Genomic DNA, 15,686 nt, shown 5'->3' on the forward strand with positions numbered 1-15,686 from the left:
TTGTTCAGTTTTCTCAGCACTGGCTAAACCAATTTAGGCCAAACCTATTCAGTTCCAACAAAATTTAAATTTCGATAATTAGTTCAAAAGTTATGAATACAAGAGTGTTTTCGCAAGTATCCGGATGTTAGGGGACCATTCATAAATCACGTGGACACTTTTTTGGAAATCTCAAACCCCCTCCCCCCCCCTTGTGGACAAAATCTTTTGTGTGTGGACAATCGCCATTTGACCCCCCCCCCCTAAAGTGTCCACGTGGTTTATGGATGGTCCCTAGATAAATTGCCACAAATCTTACAAAATTTTATATATCGTTGGATAGGTAATCAAATGACCTTTCAAAACGAGTCCAAAAGACCGAAGATCTTGCAACTCTGTCGCAAGTCAAAACCACTTAAGTGCTATTTATGTACTTTTCTGAAGACGGATCTCATTTATCTGTACGAAAATTATGTCCGGATCCATCATCCGACCTATCATTGATTAGATAATAAAAAGACCGTTCGATGGTTAGGTAATCGCAAGTTCTTCCAAACCAGTCCAAATATCCTAGATATGGCAACTCTGTCAATACTTTTGAGACTAGATCTTAGGGAGCGTTCTTTTATTACGTAACGCGAAAAATCGGACTTTTAGACCCCCTCCCCCCCCCTCGTAACAAAATTTCCATACAAATTTTAAAAGTTTTGTATGGAGCGTAACACGGCCTCCGACCCCCTCCCCCTACTGCGTTACGTAATAAAAGAACGCTCCCTTAATTGAACTTATTTTTGGTTCCATAACTATAACCTATTTTTCTATTTTTTATCGCAGAATAATTTTACTATCCTTGCTTAAAATCCAGATGAAAATTATTTCCGGATCTTACGTGTGGCCCAAATTTGGTAAGCGATCTATTTTTGGATCTCTCCAACCTATAGGTTACACCGATTAACAAAATTTCTTTGCAAACTCAACTCGACGGGTGATCTTTTCCCTTCGGCATTCGATTGCTTAATAAAGGGAGTAGTGTATCGACAAAGACTGGACTTTATCAAGGCACCTTAGGAAGACAACCTATGGAATGTTAACATTAACCTTAACATGTTATCATTAAGTTGATTAATAAACTGTCACAGAATCCGCTTTGTAAAAGTTTGTATGGAGAATTAGTGCTGTTCGCTTTTCTTACATAATGCATGCAACTTTAAGTTGTATACAAGAACGATGAACCGCCCCAATTCTCCATACAAACTTTGGTGCCTTGTCTAAATATTATTGAAAATTCAAATTGCACGTGTTTCTGTGGACCCCCAACTTCATGCTCCCCCTCGAGTTCAGCCAGCGTAGTTATTTTTGTCATTTTTTGTAGGTTAGTGTTATCAAAAGACCTTGCCGATAAGCCAGAAAGATTGAAGATCTGGAAACCCTACTAAATAAATGAGTGAAGAAGGTGGATTAAGTAACAAATAAAACAATTTACTTTCATTGTTTTTATAAATATTTAAGAATCCTGAATTGGTAATACACGCCCGAGTCCATAGCTCGCAGAAAAAGTAGAATAATGTATGTTAATTAACTAATTTGTTGAATTACAGATACTTCTGAAATAAATTCGGTCCAAAATTTCAGTTGTGGGTAAATACCATATTGGAGGAAATATTAATTGTACTAACTATCTCGATATATTTAAATTGTACCTCTCTTTTTGAAAAGTTCAAGACCATGAGTACTAAAGGAGTATCTATCCCGACCATCTTCTCTCATTCCAGACGCTCCTCGCTGATCCAGGTCTACAGGAGGGCCTGCATAAGGCGCGGCGGAAACTGCGACCATCGAAGCAATGACTGTTGCTACAACTCCTCGTGTCGGTGTAACCTTTGGGGAAGTAACTGCCGGTGCCAGCGGATGGGTCTGTTCCAAAAGTGGGGATGAACGGCCACACCACCACTCATGATACTGGCGTTGCTGGCGTTCGCCCAATCCTCCTTCAAGCTACCTTAGGCCCAAACTTCCCCGTTCCCAGTTCCTAGTTTTTTCCTCTCCCAAAAAATGGCAACCGGAAGCACGATGACGCTTACGTACACGAGGTTTAACGCGCACTGGATCTTCACACTGGAACTATGCTTCGGAACTGAACTGAAACAACTGAATCAAGCACAACCCACAACGGACTTATGGCAATGGATCACCGCAAAAACAACCCCCCCACAATCCCCACTACACTGAGATGAAGAAACGAAGTTGAAGTCAAAAATTGTTGTACTTCCTCAAAAAAAGGTGAAATCTGGTTCATGCGCTTTTGTTTTGAGGTATTTTAAACTGAGTATGGTTTTGTTTAGCACAAATATGTTGTTCTTGACGGTGTATTAGAAGAATGAGCGTATTTTATTAGTGGACTCGCCGACGGACACTGACTTTGTAACGAACAAAAGATACAAAAAATATGCAAGGTTTAATTTTGCAGAAGAACACATTCACTATAATGATAATGATAATAATGATAATGATAAATGATAATAATTATTATTACAGAGAGAAAATATTGTCTATATAGGTTATATTCAGAGTCATTCTTTACTGTTTAAGAGCTGTGTTGAGGGCGCCTCGATGACGCAGAACGAAGAGAAATCAATTCACCTAATTTTAGCACCTTGGAAAAGTGGCAGCTAATGAAAAATCAATTAACGGAAATGCTTTTAAAGTGTATCAATCACACACACACATACAAAAATCACACAATAGCACACATACATAGAGAGAAAACAAAACTTAAAAAATGTAACATTCTTAAAGATGTTGCGATGATTAGGTACTTCAACTTTGTGAAACGATGTTACATGTTATTTTCTGATGTCCAGTGGATTTTGATACGATTACTTTACTCGCTGTTTGTGTAATGGAAACAGACAACAACTTACTTGCTGAGTTGAGCAACTTAGGAGTAGTTTATATAAGGAGGGAAAAGTGATTGGAGCACGGTTCCCCTCGGATGTCCCGGGGCAGACCATCGTCCCCGCAGGCCCACAACCGTTTCCCAGCCTTTAAGAACGAGTGAGTGTCAGAGCCGAGTGAGAAAAGTCCTCTGCAAGCACTTTTCCCCATTCCCAAGCAACAGACATAAATTTACCCGATAATTCATAAAGTACATCATAAATACATATAACTAAAAGTAAAACAAAAAAAAACTACTCTTCCTCTCCGATGTTCTTCTATATCTATCCACCCAGGAGTGTGTAACGATTTGTCTCCCATTTTCCAGCGAGCAATCGAAAACTGTTTGTTCACTGTGCCAAACACATACACACACATACACTTTACACACATGCAAACACTCACACGAGCTTACACGGCAAAACCGATATTGCAAACTCAAACCGGATCAGCCCTGCAATCCGTCACCTTGTCCCTCTTGAGTTCCTACACTTGCTGTAGGTTGTGGATGTGCAGCACAAGTACTTCTTGTCTTCTTATCCGCCCCGCCAGGCAGTGGTGGAAAACATCGCTTCGCCACGACCTCTAAAAGCGATCCTGTTATTTTCCGCCTCCAACGCCGTTGGTTTTTACCCTCCATTAAGTTAATCCGGTCAACCTTCCCGCTGCGGGCCAAAAACCCATCATCCAACACCCCCACAGGAAAAGCATCTTTCCGCAGATCCCCTTCCCGAAGGCCACATGGCAAAGTCATAAATCACACGTTCACACGTCAGGTCTCATATCTCGCGACGCAGTCCGGTGACGGGAGCTCGGTGTGGTGTGCGGCATGACTTCTACGAATTAGAGGCCAATTTTTCCGGCTAAATGTCCTCGCTCTCCTCTGTAACCCCCCCTAGTAGAAGCTTTATTTTCGTAGGAGGACAGACCATGCGACCTTCTAGCTTTCCAGAGGAGACTTGGCCCTAAGGACCGTGGACCTTCATCAAGTAACGCCTTCGCAAGTAATTTCCGGAACTTAAACACATTTACACACATAACACACGTCTCACAGAATTTGATTTTAATTTTCTTTTTAAAAAATTAAGCAAAAACATCTTATCATAGTTGAGCAGCCGCCCCTTTGTAAATGTGTATAAAGTTTGTAAAGAGTTATAGAAGAAAGAAAAGGGTTGCAACAGAAGAAGCACCGCACTGCAAATGAAGAGAACAAGATCAGTCTCAAAAAAAGATCAATGAGGGAATATGATGAAAAAAGAATACAAAAACAAAATAAATATATGAAATTATAGTAAAACTAGAAGCAACTCGGTTCGCGCCTGGTTTTTCTTTCCTACATAAGGATTGTTGTGTTTATTTTTTGCTGCCTTTGAGATGACAATGTGAAATGATGACTGCCCTGCAGTGGTGTCACGGTTCGCTCACTCGAATCGTGGTTCAAACGATACGTCATGACGCTCAAGCGTGGTTCGCTCATGATTGCGAACCAAGCATGAGCGAACCACGATCCGAACGTCTGCCGTGGTTCGCATGAACCTTTGCTCTCTCATCGCGAATGAGAGTGAGAGGGACCATCAATGAGCGGTTCGCAAGAAGAGCTAAAAAAACAGCACTCAGAGAAAAACATTTCATGATTTTGTCAACAGATGGTGACTATGGAGGGCTACAGAGCATGGCTTCAACAACTCATTGGGATGTCCTGGGTCTTCCAATGACTCCCTGGATTTATTATCCCTGGATTTATTATCGTAACAAGCAAGAGGTCTGCGGTTTATGACTGCAGAACATACCCGCATAGCTCCAGTGAGTATGGTAGACTTTTTTATGCTATGTTGTTATGTCCTTGGTCAACAGGGGACTCCCTGGTTCCTTGGGGACCATTCACAAACGTGGACACTTTTATGGAAATCTCACTCTCCCCCATCGTGGACAATTTCCATTCAAATTAAATCTTTTTTCTATGGAGCGTGGTTAATCGCCATAGACCCCCCCTCACCCTAAGGTTACCACGTAGTTAATGGATGGTTCCTTGATAACTTTATCGTTAACAAATTTGAACAATTTTGTGGGAGTAAAAAATAAAAACAAATAAGTTTTTCTATCAGTGCCTACATTCTCCGTTAGCGAACCGTTCGCTGAACGCTCTCTTTACTCCGTTCAGAGCGGAGCGGCAAGCGAGCAGAGAAATGATGATCGAAATTTTGGTTCGCGAACCGTTCAAACCCGCCGCTCTGAGCGTTCGATAAGCGCTCACACGATAGGTTCGTCGATTGAGAGGCTATGATACGCTCAAAAGCGAACCGTGACACCACTGCTGCCCTGGAATTTTGTAATGACCCGTACTTGCTCCAAACCCACTTCTCTTGGCGTCCACTTTAGAAGATATCCTTATTATAGCTGGGACTTCCTTATTATAGCTGAGACTTCTTCGATATCAGGATAATTTAAAGAATAAATAATTCTATAAGAAAATGAATCAACTTATACAAGCCAGTTTTCTCTCACGATTGTGGGGTGACATAAAGATGAAACAAAATAATTTTACAGGTTTTCAAAAGACTTCTAATTTTGTATCACATGATTTATGGCCGAATACTATTATCCGAATCAATTCTGCGCTGTTTAACATTTCTTAAATTTCAATATTGTTTCGTAGCAACTAACTTTTCATGATCTTTTGGGGAAACGAAACGGACTATTTAAGAGTGTCGAACGGATCTTCGGCAAAACAAACCATCACCATTGTCAACCCATATTTTGCATCTTAGATTTTTTTTTGCATTTTTGATTTGACTGAAACTGAAAGCATACTTTTGTAAGGGCACTTACAGTATGTAAAAAAAAGTATTTACACCCCTTGGGCACTGTGAACATTTTGTGATGAAACATGTAAATAATTTAAAGTTTGACTGAAACTTTGTACTACGTTTTGTTCAGAAACTCATGCCGAACAATTTGCTGTAAAAAGCTCATGAAAAGATGATTTCCCTAAAAAGTTATATAACAAATACTATTACAGAAAACAAAAAAGATGCAAAAAAAGTTTGTACACCTTTCGAAAAATTAACATAAATAAAGTTATTTGTTGACAAATCACCATAAAACGGTATAACACCGTTTTGGTGGTCTTTGTATCGCTAGAATAGATTTTTCGTTGGAATTTCGTAACAACCCGGAATTACGTCGTCAGAAAATCCGCCAGCATCCGAACCGGTCTACAATTCACTAGTCAACCTATGTGGCATCGGAAAGGGCATAACATTTCCGATCTTTTGATACCCATACATCTAGGTTTTCTATAAAACCCACGTTTTTAAATACCTAAGTAAAAACGTTGTTATGGTTTCGTTTGAGCAACATGGACTTTCGTAATTTTTGTTCTCGTGGATCAAACTTACTTTTTGCCCACTAACTTTTTGTTTTATAGCAGGTCTGCCAAACGTCCGGCCCTTGAATCCATTTCATCCGGCCCGCGACGGCTTTTCAAAATAATTCTATGATCGGCCCTGTTCATAAAATATTAAATAAATAAATTGATTGTCTGAATTAAAAAGATCAAATCTTAAGATCAAATTCTATATTATAATAACAAAATTCTTCATGTTTGAATTTAGTTCTTATAATTTTTACATCGATATTTCCAAACTGAAAAATTTTGCAAGAAAACTAAATGATCCATTTCGTAAAATTGTGAAATTTATGACAAAACTTGGATTGTGGTCCAAAAATGTATGAAAAGACACTAAATTTAAATTTTTTTCGGTTTTTACTTTACAATATCTATGCAATTTTAAACAAACAAAAATTAAAATAACTCAAATAAAATCATTTTTGAATGTTATCCTTGTTTTTCATTGTTAAAATCAAGATTTAGGAATCTTATTTGCAACACTAGTTCTTTTTTTATTTTCTTTAGAAGAACCCAATAATAAAAATTGAAAAAAATGTGTTAACTTCATCAACTTTTATCAAATATTAGTTCCGGCCCGCCACTGCTTCAGAAACATCAGATCTGGCCCGCAGGGCCAAAAGGTTGGACACCCCTGCTTTAGGGTTTAATACTCATATCTGAACTGCCGAAATTCATTATGTAACGTTTTTGCTTTAGTAGATTTACACAGAAACCCTGATGGTTTGACTCCAACTGTTGTCATACGAACGGGGTCACTTTTTAGTTTTTAGCTGGGTGCTGACAGATTGCGTAACGTGATTTTCGAATGCTCCCCACTACTACAATTGTAAACATAAACAAAGTAGAAGGCTATGTTCAAGCTCAAGCGTGACTTTTTTTGCTGCTGATGTTACTTGTTTTGAAACATTTTGGATCTGTTGATGTTAAAATTTTCGCACAAAAAATAAGTGATTCACGCTTTTTTTGTTTGTTTTGTTTGCCAAAAGAGATCTTTTTTGTTTTCCACGTGACAAAAAATTGCGTTAGAAGTGGTTGGAATTTTGTGAATCAGAAAAGCAACCGAATGGAAGTTCCGAGATTATGTATTTTTGAAGCGCAGTGATAATATAGTAGCAAGATTATTCAATATTATTTGGCAGGTGCCATTTATTGTTATTGATAATTCATCGCTAACATTTCAAAAGCTTCATTAACATAGGTTTTGCGCGAGACACAGCGCTTATCGAAATGTTAGCGACGAATTATGTCAATGTCGATTCCAAACCACTTCTTAAGATTTGTTGACTTCGAATAGTTCAAAAGCTCGACGCCTTCGACTTTTTTTTATTCCTGGCAAAATAAATTACAGATTGATTACAATACTATATCATTTTACGAACAGTAAATTGGTTCCACTTTGATAGTTCTAAATTGAGGCCGCTTTGCGAACCACTATTCTACACCCTGGTTTTTAGTATATCTTTACACAGAGCTCACACCTACTACCAAAGTTTGGTTTGATAGTAGGTGTGAGTCCCGTGTAAAAAGTGACGTTCGTCACTTTTTAGTTTGACTTAGTCCAAACAGCAACGGGGTACAAACTTAAAAAAAATGTCAAAAGAAAAAGTGACCAACCACCAAGGGTTGAGTGTACTTGACTCCTTAAGGTGGAAAGGGAAGGCAGCGCCATATTGACACTGCAACTTCAGTTTTTGGGTGCTCCTTTAAGAAATACGTCGTAACTTAAACAAGTACTATATAGGAAGCAATCTGTCGACGTAAGGAATTGTTTTTAGTTGAACAGAAATTGTCCATAAACTGGCGTCCCGTTCCACCTTGGGCACCCTCAAATTTAGTTCTCAATTTTGAATTAATCAACTGTTGAAAAGTAGTCCAGATTTCAGCTTAGGTTTGTAACTTTAAACAAATATGCCTAATCAAAGAAATACATGAATGATCCGCATGGGAAAATTACATAAATATCATTTGAGTGGTCAAAACTTCAAACAGAGTTGCCAGAGATTCTTAGTTTTAAATTTTTGTAAAAGGTCTTACAGTTACCCATCCAACGATAGTTTGGACAGTTTTTTAAATTCAATTTGATGTATTTTGTTGCTTAAGCATATTTGTATAGAGTTACAAACCTAAGCTGAAATCTGGACTACTTTTCAACAGCTGATTAATTCAAAGTTGAGAACAGAGTTTGAGTAAAAGCCGGGACCGAATTTTCTACTCCCCACCCGATGGATGCTTGGAGCAGATGAGAATCGAACCCATGATCAACCGCTTACAAAGCGGGCAGCGTAACCATTCGGCCACGCCTGCCTGAAAAGACAGCTGTCAAAATTCTATGGACGAATTATTAAACATAATGGTTCTTTGGCATAGAAAGTCAAATAAAAAATACAACAAATATATATTCTTATGAAATTTGACGATTTCGTAGAAAATGGTCAAAAAAATTACTTAAGTAAATTTATAATTTCTTCTACCAATCTATCCGCTGACGTCAATCGGTAAACCTAATTTACCTAGCTGCTGCTGTAAAAGCTCAGACTTATCTCAAATTACATTTGCCTTCATTTTATTAGAAGCTTTATCAGTGATCCATCACAATCAACAGATACGTTCAATATCGTAAAGGTCATGTTTTTTATTCAAGCAGTTTGATAAACATTTATTGCTAACGAATCCATATTTAGCGCGGTAATTTTTTTTCGGATGTTAAGATTCCCTAGTCATGAACTATATGTATTTTTAACGTTCATACTAAACGTTATCTTTCATCTTAAAGAAGCGCCTTCAACTAAATTTTAGTTCCAAATTACGGTACGTGGCTTATGTTTATTAATGAGCTTAATTTTAGTGACTGCAACTAGGAGTGAATCCTCCCTTCTTATTCCTTATAAAGGACACGCGTTACACTTTCAACGGTTGGCTGCACTTTTCCCTAAAACATCACCACCACAATCCACAAACACAATCCACTGGACAGTGACGGACTTGGAAGAGATGGCACGCGTCCTGCGCCACGCGACGCTGACCACGACGACGTCGCGTTGACCACCCTTCGAAGCAACGCGCCCCTCATCCCCTCCGAAAAGCCACACGTTCGTCATAGTTCAGTGACTTCACTGCTTACGCAGGAGGGGTAAGTCACCGTCCGTCACCTATACCGTCATATATTTAGAGAGCTTTTTTTTACTGCTGCTGCTCTAACGTTCGGTGGGTCTCGTGGCGCAGGGGTAGCGGCTTCGGCTGCCGATCCCGATGATGCTATGAGACGCGGGTTCGATTCCCGCCTTATCCACTGAGCTTCTATCGGATGGTGAAGTAAAACGTCGGTCCCGGTTTCTCCTGTCTCGTCAGAGGCGCTGGAGCAGAAATCCCACGTTAGAGGAAGGCCATGCCCCGGGGGGCGTAGTGCCAATAGTTTCGTTTCGTTTGCTCTAACGTTGAAGAGACAGAGACGACGATGTGTGGAGTGCGTCCTTATGGTCCTCGAAGAACGACTGTTTATTGTGTAATTCTATAGGACCAATTTCCCCAAAATGGACAAACAACGTACCGCGGCTATGATGTGGGGATATGACCTTAGAGAAACATGTTGTTGTTGTTTGGCGGCAGGGTAATGGATCACCTGGTGGATTTTGATTTCATGTCCTTGAAGGTTGTTTTTGAGAGATATCAAATTGTCTTCAAACGTTTCAACTTGGTATTTGGGGATCTTTACCTTAAAAACAAATATATTTTTATTTCATTTTTTTTACTTTGTTGATTTATTCAGATTTTTTCTCCCATTTATAGTGGTGCCTAGAATGTGGAGAACAGTTTTCAAACTTCACAAGTCGAATATTGTTTATTCTAAGTTTCTGGGCTAAAAGTGATTAAAAATGCTGGATGATCTTCCAATTGGATTACAAGATACCAAAAAGCAATTAGCACATCCAAACTTGGTTACTTCATATAACACGGTTTTTTGCTGTTATACTTCCGATCCATATGGTGTAAATGCACTAAACCTCACCCATCGATCAAACCCCAAACCAAGCGCTTTAATTTTATTACTCGTTATTAGCTGTACTTGTGCAGATTACATTTCCGGAAATCAGAAGCTCCCACACCACCACCATCGGGTTGCACGTAGTCAGCTGGCTTCAGGAACAAGAAAAGTAATCTAACCAGGGAACACGCTTACTTCACACACACACTCACATGGCCACTCTTTCTATCTTTTTATCCGGATATTGATTTTCCAGAAATCGACCACACTTGCTACAGGGCAGCCAGTAGAGTTGAGTGGAGAAGCTTTCCGGACAGGAAATTCCACTTGTTCGTTGCTTCTTGGATGAACGTTGGCGGTGGATTAGGTTCCCACCACCGCGGCTGACCAAACCGTCCTCGCCCACCACCAGAACTATGCGCTAGATTTGACGCCAAATCAGGCGTTTGCGGGATTCCGTTGGAAAACCGCTGCTCGGCTTAATCCACCGGAACGGATCGTGACGGAGATGGTTGGATGACAGCGGGACAACGATTCCATGCCAATTTGAAATGGAAAGTTTTTGCTGACAATTTTCATAAAAGGACATTTCTAAATATTTGGGATACCAATTGGAGAAAAGATGCATTGGGAACATTCTCAAACTATTATGAAAATTCATGGGAGCCCTCTTGAATTTTTCAAATCGATTCCCAAATCACAAATGATAAATAAAATAAAAATATCTCGCAATTTTGTGTGGAGTTCCCAAGCTTAATGTTGAAATGTGCGTCCAATAAAGTTTACTGTCACGGATTCGTTATCTTTTCGGGGTTAGGTCACCGTTTAGAAGTGGTTGGAAGATTTGAAATTTCCATGACAGCATTGGAATGCAAGCGTCTTGTGGATTTAACAATACGCTTTTTAAGATCTGGAGTTGCTGGGAACTATGGCTTATTTAGAAAATTATCAAATTGATGCCTGTGTGCTCTCTTGTGCTAAGCATGCTGAATTTCCTATCTAGTTCGTACAAAAGAGCACAATACAAGAGTATGAAGTCGTTGATAGTCATAGAAATTCTAGGCTTGATGAAAACTAATTATGGCATCTTCTTTAAAATTACTTTGAATAATTTTGTTTACACCTTTAATTATTTTCTGTGTATCTTATTCAATTTGATTGCGAAAAAAGGTGCTGTTTTCTTGATTAGTGTGAAACTTCGAATACAGGGGCATTTGCCATGAACAGTTTTTGTATAAAGTACGCATATGTTTTCAGTTTTTTGCTGATAACTTTAAAATATATAGGAAAAGGACCAATATTTATACAAATTTGGAAAGTACATTAAATTTTCAATAAGATTCACTGCAGCAAACATTAAAAAACTCAAAGTTTGAGTCAAGTGAGATACAAATGTTGCGTGACGGGACAACATCGTACAATTGGATCATTTTGACTTTAAACACACAAAAGTGAAGAACTCTGCTCTCCTAGTGAGTTTGTGAAAACCCTTTTTCTACAGTTGTTTCGAAAATGAAAAAAAACAAATTTTGCTGTCTGAATCAACCAATATTGTCAAATTTGGTTGATTTGACAGGCACTTCTTTTCGTGACGGGACAACGCAGATATTTTGCAAAAGCCAATTTAATACTCCAAAGTACTCAGGCTCGCAGAAAAATAAGGCATATTTGAATCAACAAAACATTTTGTTGATTTGAAAATCAAGATTTTTGTTGAATCAACGCTAAACGTCAAAGCAACTTTTTCAAAACAACAAAAGATTTTTATGGAATTGAGAAAATCAAGGTTTGTTTCAACGCGAAATCGGTGTTGATTATATTCGACAAAATTTTTGTTGAAACAAACCTCGTACAGGCTGATTCTACAAAACATTTTCTGCTTGGGGGATGTGCAATCGACCGATTCTTCGGCTCCTTTTCAAAAAAATTCCAATTTTGTTTCAGCGTTTTGGCTGTAATGGCACAATTAAAGAAGAAACCCCCCAATGTTATTACATATTTGAAAAGATAATTGATTTTCCAACATAGAAATGACATGCATAATGAACAATATTATACCTGTGCTTCTCCTGAAATGAAAATGTAGCGTGACGGGACAACATCGTTAAACTGGAATTTTAAAAGGCACACCAAGAAAATCGACACAGTTTTGCCAGAATGATTTTTTAAAACTTTTGCTCTTCTACACATTATCACAAATTGAAAAACGAATCTTTTGCTCCTTGAACTGAAAGGTTTGGTTGAGATTTGAGTTTTTGCCAGCCATTTCTTTTCGTGACGGGACAACGAAAGGAGCAGATTTATGAAAAAACTCCTCTCCCATTCAATGACTTACAGTCCTTATTTGGTCAATATTTTTGGCATTTCAGATAAGAAAACGCATTTAAAGCACATTGCAATTATTAGATCATAATTAAAATGAAATTTTTCATATAATAATCACATTGAAAATTGAAAAAGTGACATTTTGTTGTAGCTTCGCTAAGAATCGGTCAATCAAAGATGGCGGCCAATATGGAATATTAGCTAGAATATTGGTTTGTATTCCCTGAGTACTTTAGAGTATTGTAAGGCTTATGTTCGAGTTCAGCAACCCCAAATTAATTAAATTTGACTTGTTGACTGCCTGTTACATTTTTGTATAAAAAATCCATCTTGAATTTCACATTCCCTGAATACTTTGGATTATTCAAGAGGTCGTATCCGAGTTCAGCGATCCCAAATTGATTAAATTTGACTAGTTGATTTAACTTAAAAATCCTTTTATGGTGGTTTTTCCATTCATTTCACGAACTATAGCAAACTAAACAATTGTATTTTTTTGTGATGGGACAACGCTTCCATATACCCCCTTTTGAAATATCCTGTATAATTTTGTACCAACAGAATCTTTTTTTTATTTATATTTATTTCGATTTTCTTTTCCATTTACATTCATTTAGTTAAAATATTATTGATGACTTTTCACCTCAATTTTAAATACTAGCAACTTTCATTTATTCATGAAATATTGTAGCTTTCGCTATTCAGTGATTTCAAATGTAGGAAATCCTACATGTACAAAAGGGAAAAGGGATACCTTAAAACTATCTTAAGAACGGATCATTGCAGCTGAAGACTGCAATGATTTTTGTCGAAATGCATCAATTATCTTATTGGACATAACATCCAAAGTGTTAACTTTGGCTAATTGATGAAGTTTACTGGTGCTAAACCAGGGAGGAAGTTTCAGAATCATTTTCAGAATTTTATTCTGAATCCTCTGAAGTTTTTTCTTCCTGGTTAAGCAACAGCTTGTCCAGATCGGCACAGCATAAAGCATGGCAGGTCTGAAAATTTGTTTATAAATTAACAGTTTATTCTTGAGACAAAGTTTAGAATTCCTGTTTATAAGTGGATACAAACATTTAATATATTGATTACATTTAACCTGTATACTTTCAATGTGATGCTTGTAAGTAAAGTTTTTGTCAAAAGCATGTCCAAGATATTTCACTTGATCCTCCCACTTTAAATTTACCTCATTCATCTTTATAATGTGATGACTTTTTGGTTTGAGAAAATCAGCCCTTGGTTTGTGAGGGAAAACAATAACAATAGTTTTTGCAGCATTTGGAGTAATTTTCCATTCTTTCAAATAAGAATTGAAAATATCCAAGCTGGGTAATTCTCCGCCAACTCACACAGCAGTTGCCCCGACCCCTCTTCGATTTGCGTGAAACTTTGTCCTAAGGGGTAACTTTTGTCCCTGATCACGAATCCGAGGTCCGTTTTTTGATATCTCGTGACGGAGGGCGGTACGACCCCTTCCATTTTGAACATGCGAAAAAGAGGTGTTTTTCAATAATTTGCAGCCTGAAACGGTGATGAGATAGAAATTTGGTGTCAAAGGGACTTTTATGTAAAATTAGACGCCCGATTTGATGGCGTACTCAGAATTCGAAAAAACGTATTTTCATCGAAAAAACACTAAAAAGTTTTAAAAATTCTCCCATTTTCCGTTACTCGACTGTAAAAATTTTGGAACATGTCATTTTATGGGAAATTTAATGTACTTTTCGAATCTACATTGTCCCAGAAGGGTCATTTTTCATTTAGAACAAAATTTTTCATTTTAAAATTTCGTGTTTTTCTAACTTTGCAGGGTTATTTTTTAGAGTGTAACAATGTTCTACAAAGTTGTAGAGCAGACAATTACAAAATTTTAATATATATATATACATAAGGGTTTTGCTTATAAACATCACAAGTTATCACGATTTTACGAAAAAAAGTTTTAAAAAAGTTGGTCGTCATCGATCATGGCCGTTCATGGTCACCCGCGACAGACACGGACGACGAAACAAAGAGAAACGCAAAAAGTAACTTTTTCAAAACTTTTTTTCGTAAAATCGCGATAACTTGTGATGTTTATAAGCAAACCCCTTATGTCTATATATCAAAATTTTTGTAATTGTCTGCTCTACAACTTTGTAGAACATTGTTACACTCTAAAAAATAACCCTGCAAAGTTAGAAAAACACGAAATTTTAAAATGAAAAATTTTGTTCTAAATGAAAAATGACCCTTCTGGGACAATGTAGATTCGAAAAGTACATTAAATTTCCCATAAAATGACATGTTTCAAAATTTTACAGTCGAGTAAAAAATGGGAGAATTTTAAAACTTTTAGTGTTTTTCGATGAAAATACGTTTTTCGGAATTCTGAGTACGCCATCAAATCGGGCGTCTAATTTTACAAAAAGTCCCTTTGACACCAAATTTCTATCTCATCACCGTTTCAGGCTGCAAATTATTGAAAACACCTCTTTTTCGCATGTTCAAAATGGAAGGGTCGTACCGCCCTCCGTCACGAGATATCAAAAAACGGACCTCGGATTCGTGATCAGGGACAAAAGTTACCCCTTAGGACAAAGTTTCACGCAAATCGAAGAGGGGTCGGGGCAACTTTTCCCGATTTCGTGTGAGTTGGTAGAGAATTACCCAGCTTTTTTTTTTTTTTTGTCATCTTCTTGTGATGACACGAAGTCTTCTACCTTTGGTGAAGTGATTTCTGACATCCTGGGGGCAAATCAGGTAAGTCAGAAGTAAAAATATTGTGTAAAATTGGACCCAAAATGCTACCTTGAGGGACGCCAGCACGTACACACGGAGAAAAAAGAGTTCCCAAAATCGTGAACAACCGTTCATGAAAATGAGAACCACGAACAAAATGTTCAAATTTCATGGTACGTTTTTGGAAATCGTACCATGGGATTTGAACACTTTGTTCGTGGTTCCCATTTTCATGAACGGTTGTTCACGATTGTGAGAACTCTTTATTCTCCGTGCAGGTAGTTGATCAGATTTGCTGTTCTGATAACATACCTGAGCAATTCT

The 15,686-nt window shown here is 37.8% G+C and overlaps 1 protein-coding gene across 1 annotated transcript in view; it reads left to right on the plus strand.

Moving 5' to 3' along the window:
• The window catches only part of LOC6031948 (U8-agatoxin-Ao1a), a 50,602-nt gene extending 46,348 nt beyond the window's left edge, over positions 1-4,254 (plus strand). The window contains exon 3 of the mRNA XM_038254733.1: positions 1,752-4,254. Within this exon, the coding sequence (XP_038110661.1) occupies positions 1,752-1,914 (163 nt within the window). The 3' untranslated portion in view covers positions 1,915-4,254. The remainder of the gene's footprint in view (positions 1-1,751) is intronic.
• The last annotated feature ends 11,432 nt before the right edge of the window (positions 4,255-15,686 follow it).

The sequence above is a fragment of the Culex quinquefasciatus genome, chromosome 2 (genome assembly GCF_015732765.1).
Source record: "Culex quinquefasciatus strain JHB chromosome 2, VPISU_Cqui_1.0_pri_paternal, whole genome shotgun sequence".
In the NCBI taxonomy this organism is placed as follows: domain Eukaryota; kingdom Metazoa; phylum Arthropoda; class Insecta; order Diptera; family Culicidae; genus Culex; species Culex quinquefasciatus.